General features: G+C 31.9%; 1 protein-coding gene across 1 annotated transcript in view; it reads left to right on the top strand.

The window, feature by feature from the left end:
- Positions 1-6,321, top strand: part of LOC117117335 — a 15,236-nt gene that overhangs the window by 7,921 nt on the left and 994 nt on the right. Inside the window, exons 3-9 of the mRNA XM_033261602.1 lie at positions 3,570-3,677; positions 3,771-3,881; positions 4,037-4,156; positions 4,496-4,615; positions 5,585-5,695; positions 5,798-5,908; positions 6,061-6,180. Of these exons, the coding sequence (XP_033117493.1) occupies positions 3,570-3,677; positions 3,771-3,881; positions 4,037-4,156; positions 4,496-4,615; positions 5,585-5,695; positions 5,798-5,908; positions 6,061-6,180 (801 nt within the window). The remainder of the gene's footprint in view (positions 1-3,569; positions 3,678-3,770; positions 3,882-4,036; positions 4,157-4,495; positions 4,616-5,584; positions 5,696-5,797; positions 5,909-6,060; positions 6,181-6,321) is intronic.

The following is a 6,321-nucleotide window of genomic DNA, read 5'->3' as shown; positions in this document are numbered from 1 at the left end:
GTTGCTGCATTTCAACGTTTTTGATATTTTTGTATATAGATATTTTAGAAGATTTTGAAATTTTAAAGTGGATTTTAACCCTGAGGTAGGGCCTTTTGGAAGCGCCAAGCAGCATTAAAAAGATATGATTTACACAATTAGCGAATTTTATAAAATTTGCCAACGGTGTACAGCAATTCCGGTCAAAGATTTTTTCTCCAGAATTAGCCATCTTGGAATAGCGGCAACCAGACCATGCAGATGTAGTGTCAGCAGGAACAAACAGAGGCATATACCTGTAAGGGTAACATCATCTCGAATATACGACCGTACTCAACACGTCAAAAATAAAGGAAGTAATTATATTAACTCAAGTGTTGTTTCTAAACTAACCAATCGACCAAGTTTTTTTTGGTCATGTGGATAACTTAATGCTGATTAACACACTCTGGTTACGTTCATTTTTGTTGTCAACGAAGTCTATTTTACAAACCAGTCGAATGAAAATAATACTCAACGAAAAATCTTAGTCAACGAAATGAACCAGTCGATTAAGCCTAATGTTGGCTCTTTTTAGAATACATAAGGAAAATAACCTTTTTGAAGCTCTAGAAACCATCTCTGAAACATGGGAAGCCCAAGAAAGCTTGTCCTAATTCTTAATCCCGAGAATCTTTATATGGGAGACTTATATCCTATGCAATAGCTCATGTAATTTTCCTTACAATCTCTCAAATTATCAATTCTCATTAAAAAAATAAGGGCATTCCACAACAATTATTACTGTATAATTACCAACTTAGGCAGATGAAATAAAGTCTTTTATCTGGATGCAGAACCTAAGCAAATTATGATGCAATTGGCATTTTGCCGTAGAGGCTGGGATCCAGCTGATTTTTTCTTATTTTGAACTCACTGATTAAGAAAACTTGGTAGATCCTCCAATATTTTCATCTAAATGCCTAATTTGCATATTTAAAATGGCATTCATCCAAATTACGTTTAAGACAGACTTTATATGGCAATATTAGGCTTTAAAAATTCTGTCCTATGATCACTTCTTACAGAGACTAGAAAAAGTGAGGCCTATTTTTTTTATGAAACTATATCTTTTCCTTCATAGAATTCACAATTATACATTTAATGGGCTTAAATTAACCTGATTTTGAACTGTTTATTTAGTGAATTTAGCCTCAAATACACATGAAGAAATTATCTCATTAAAAATTTAGTATTCAATCAATCTAGTATTTAACATTTCAGAACAAATATCGTGTACAAACTGGTAATAGCCATCTAAAAGAATCACTCATTCAAAAGAAAATTACATCAACCTTTAATAGCAAATTACAGTAATAGAGCCTGGGTTCCAGGCCATAAACTTTTTTTTTGCACTTGGTGTGCACCATACCGAAGTTAATTGGCATTCCATACCTTATTTCTTTGATGAGAAAAAAATGTTAAAGGACTTACGGCTAATCTATTGATAGATCATAAATTAAGAAAACAAATTTAGATAATTTGAAAATATATAAAAACAAATAAATGAATTAAAGCTTATGATTTTACCTTTGGTATGGAAAAAAGATGTTAGTATAAAAAATTACTAACATCTTTAAATGCCACTTGAAGTGTTTCTCCATACAAAGGGTAGTGTCATAAACTTTAATTCATTATTTGTTTTATTGGCAGATAAAAGTAAAAAATAAAAAATAATAATTAGAAAATATAATATACAGATAAATTACTGACATGTTTAATTTTCAATTGAGGAGGTATTTATGCATACTAGTTATTACTAGATAAATTATTGTCATAAGATTTAATGAATTATTTATTTTTATGTATACTTTTTTTATGTGATTTTGTTTAAAGCTTGCTTTGGATACCTTTTTCTATTTATCATGTTTCCTTATTTATTTTATGTTTTATTCTCTAATGAGTCGTGATAAAATGTAATAAATATTCTATTCGCCCGTCAACAAAGCATTATGGTAATCGTTCTTTTTCTTGGGCTTCTGTTTTTCTTTGGAATGCTTTGCCTATTACAATCCAACAGGCAACTTCCATTGTTGATTTTGAGGCAGCTTTAAAAACTTACCCTTTAAACGTGTACTTTTCTTAAATTTCTCCTAGCATTATTTATTTTTATTGTTAAGCGCATTGAGGCTTTAGCATAATGAGCTATATAAGCCAAAATTATTATTATTATTATTATAAACTGTGACGGAAGTGAACAGTAAAGGAACAAGTACATTCAAGCATGAAACAGGAACACCCAAAAATTAAACATGAACCCCTTGACAAACTAGCAAACTGTACTAGTAACTTATATACTTATCCAGTTTTCTACATTTTAAGTATATTTTTTAGTTTCTTTTAAAACAGATTAACACCAGTTTTTGCATATGTTGAGTGACAGTAGTTTTTATATGTCTAGAATGTTGCCTGAAATTATAAGTTTAGACACTAATACCCGATTCACACGTGAAGTTAAATTTAACAAAAAGTAACAAATTGTAACCGAGCGATCTCCCGAGTTATTCCTACCGAGATAAAAAGCATTCACACGCGTCTGTAAGGTAATGCCAAGGTCGTGTAAAATTTACTCAGTGTTTATTCAATGAATCATTTTTTCCCCTACTGCGATATAGGTCTAGCCTAGGCCTAGTTGAGAACCCCCCTGTCACAGATGGACTGTTGAACTCACCATAACTGTAAACATTCGAAGCAATCAATTCGAAGCAATCAACTGCTGTAAACTACTACTACTACTACTAAACTAGGCATAGCTTCCAACGTTCTGTCGACTCTTGATAATACTAGTAATAGTACTAACACCATCCCGACGTTTATTTTTTGTATATCTTCTTCTTCTACCATTACTAATTAACATCAATAACAAGGGTAATCTATTCATCATTGAGAAAAACTAGGCCTATCTATTTCTAGTGGATCAGAATCGTCTGCAGAAGGAAGAAATTTCAAAGAACCCCGTGAAACACAGTAGATTGTTGTTGTGTTGAAATCCCTGCGCATGCGCAAATCCATCCATGCTACATCTCGGGAGCTTTACCAGCCTCAGCGAGGCTGGTAAAGATTACCGAGACGTTCCGAGATTTTACAAGGATATTACACGGAGGTACTTTCACACGTGTCGTAAAATGTTACTTTTGGTTACATTTTGTTACATTTTGTAAGATTTTTGTACGTGTGAATCGGGTATTAAATCGTATCTACAGTATATTTATTTCCATTTTTATGCACATTTTAGATAAATTTGGCGACCATTTTAAAAAATGGGGGCCATTTTTATACAAGGAGTAAAATCAAGTGTCAGCAGGCTTAGGGTGACCAGAAGGGATTAATTAGGATATCTGGCTATGTGGATTGCTTCTAACATTCCGCTCCTTCTAACTCATTTTTTCCTAGACTAATACTCATGGTAAATGACATTATAGAAATTGTCTGTGATGTAAACATCTTTACTAGAAACAACAGTACACTAATTTTAATTTTAATATTAAAGATAAAATATAAGTTGTAGACTTAAGAATTTCAATTATTAATCATCAAAAATTACTTTAAAGAGACAGAAAGTGAGACACATGATGTACCATCCCCTGCCACCTTTGAAGATACATCTGAACAATTATCAGGTGATGAACAGAAGACACTGCTGGTGGGATCAAGTGAAAGTGAGTTTAGTTATTTTAGTATTAAATTGTTGCTTTCATTGATTACTGTAGAGCAAAACAAATTTTATTCTTCTTAATTTTACCTTATAATAGAGACTCAAAAAAGTGAGACATCTGATTTACAATCACCTGCCACCCTTGAAGTAAAACCTGAACACTTACCAACTGATGAGCACAAGAGACAGTTAGTGGGATCAAGTGAAAGTGAGTTTAGTGAAATTAGTATTATATTGTTGCAGTAGCTATAGAACAAACACTACTTTATAGTTGTTTCACTATTATAGTTGTTGATGATGTTGTTCTTGCTCTGCAGTAGCAGTAGAATAATAAAATAAACATATATTACCCTTATTTTTCAGCAATGAGGGAGACTCAAAAAAGTGATATGCCTGATGTGCCATCCATCATGACCTTTAAAGGATCATCTGAAAAATTGTCAAGTGATGAACACAAGACACAGCTAGTGGGATCAAGTGAAAGTGAGTTTAAATATTTAAATAATATATTTTGGTTTCTTTGTGGAGCAGCAATATACGTCTTTTCAAATCAAACATCCTTTTTAATTTCCACGTGCAATAGGGAGACAAAAATATTACACATCAGATATGCCATCCACTAACCCCTCCAGAACATATTCAGCTGTTCCATGGCTGAAGGCCTGTTTATACTTGCAACGATAATAATATAAAGCTAAAAAGTGGGAACAAGTGAATATGAGTTTAATTATTTTCACTATCATAGTAGTTGTTGTTGATGTTGCTCATGCTCTGCAGTAGCAGTAGATTAAAACAAACAACCATATCCTTCTTAATTTACAGCTATAACAGAGATTCAAAAAAGTGACATGCCTGATGTGGCATCCACTATGAGCCTTGAAGAAACATCTGAAGAAATGTCAAGTGATGAATACAAGGCTCAGCTAGTGAGACCAAGTGAAAGTGAGTGTTTAAAGATTTCAATGTTTTTATTATTATATTGTTTTTTTTATTTTAATAATTCTGACGTATAACACCAGATTGTGTTTCTTGGAAATGTATTTGAACATTAACCACAGATTATTTTAATAATTGAGGTCCATGGTACCAAATTGACTAGATATTTATCCTCAATGGCTATGTCAGAAATTAATTCGGAGTTAAATCAAATATTTTAAGATATATCACACAATAAAGAAATTTAAAAAAAAAGCTCTGTGTAAAGTAACTTGGATGTTTGCTTGATAATGATATTGCTGGTAAATCCAAAGCCATCATGTAATGTAAAATACAATGCTTATTTTTTTGCTTTTTTTTTTGCTGTTGAACAGTCATCTTTATCTATTTTATCCATTGATATCAGTACAATCATCCAAATGCATCAGCATTTAATAGCATGTCATAATTATGTTTAAGTTTTCTCTTTTGTGTCAGCCAATTTGTTGCCCATGGTCTTGTCAAAAATAATCACTGATTATTATGGAATAGTAGTAGTCCCAATTTATAAACCAGAGCCTTGCAGGCGTCAACGTTTCTATGCATGATCTGTCTCTTATACACATCTAGATGTGTATAAGAGACAGGTATATTTATTTCCATTTTTATGCACATTTTAGATAAATTTGGCAACCATTTTTAAAAATGGGGGCCATTTTTATACAAGGTGTAAAATCAAGTGTCAGCAGGCTTAGGGTGACCAGAAGGGATTAATTAGGATATCTGGCTATGTGGATTGCTTGTAACATTCCGCTCCTTCTAACTCATTTTTTCCTAGACTAATACTCATGGTAAATGGCTTTATAAAAATTGTCTGTGATGTAAACATCTTTACCAGAAACATCAGTACAGTAATATGAATTTTAATATTAAAGATAAAATATAAGTTGTAGACTTAAGAATTTGAATTATTAATCATCAAAAATTACTTTAAAGAGGAGACAGAAAGTGAGACACATGATGTGCCATCCTCTGCCACCTTTGAAGATACATCTGAACAATTATCAAGTGATGAACACAAGACACTGCTAGTGGGATCAAGTGAAAGTGAGTTTAGTTATTTTAGTATTAAATTGTTGCTTTCATTGTTGCTGTGTATTACTGTAGAGCAAAACAAACTTTATCCTTCTTAATTTTACCTTATAATAGAGACTCAAAAAAGTGAGACATCTGATTTACAGTCACCTGTCACCATTGAAGTAAAACCTGAAAAATTACCAACTGATGAGCAAAAGAGACAGCTAGTGGGATCAAGTGAAAGTGAGTTTATTTAAATTAGTATTATATTGTTGCAGTAGCTATAGAACAAACACTACTTTATAGTTATTTCACTATTATAGTTGTGGATGATGTAACTCTTGCTCTGCAGTAGAATAATAAAATAAACATATATTATCCTTCTTAATTTTCAGCAATAATGGAGACTCAAAAAAGTGACATGCCTGATGTGCCATCTATTATGACCTTTAAAGAATCATCTGAAAAATTGTCAAGTGATGAAATCAAGACACAGTTAGAGGGAACAAGTAAAAGTGAGTTTAAATATTTAAATAATATATTTTGATTTTTTTTTTTTTTTTGCATAGCAGCAATATGCATCTTTTCAAATCAAACATTCTATTTCCATGTGCAATAGGGAGACAAAAATATTACACATCAGATATGCCATCCAC

This window comes from Anneissia japonica, unplaced genomic scaffold, assembly GCF_011630105.1.
Source record: "Anneissia japonica isolate Jap-2015-1 unplaced genomic scaffold, ASM1163010v1 scaffold1596_len85944_cov114, whole genome shotgun sequence".
NCBI classification, from domain to species: domain Eukaryota; kingdom Metazoa; phylum Echinodermata; class Crinoidea; order Comatulida; family Comatulidae; genus Anneissia; species Anneissia japonica.
The sequence above is the reverse complement of the archived record's forward strand: the minus strand, read 5'-3'. Positions and strand labels throughout refer to the sequence as shown.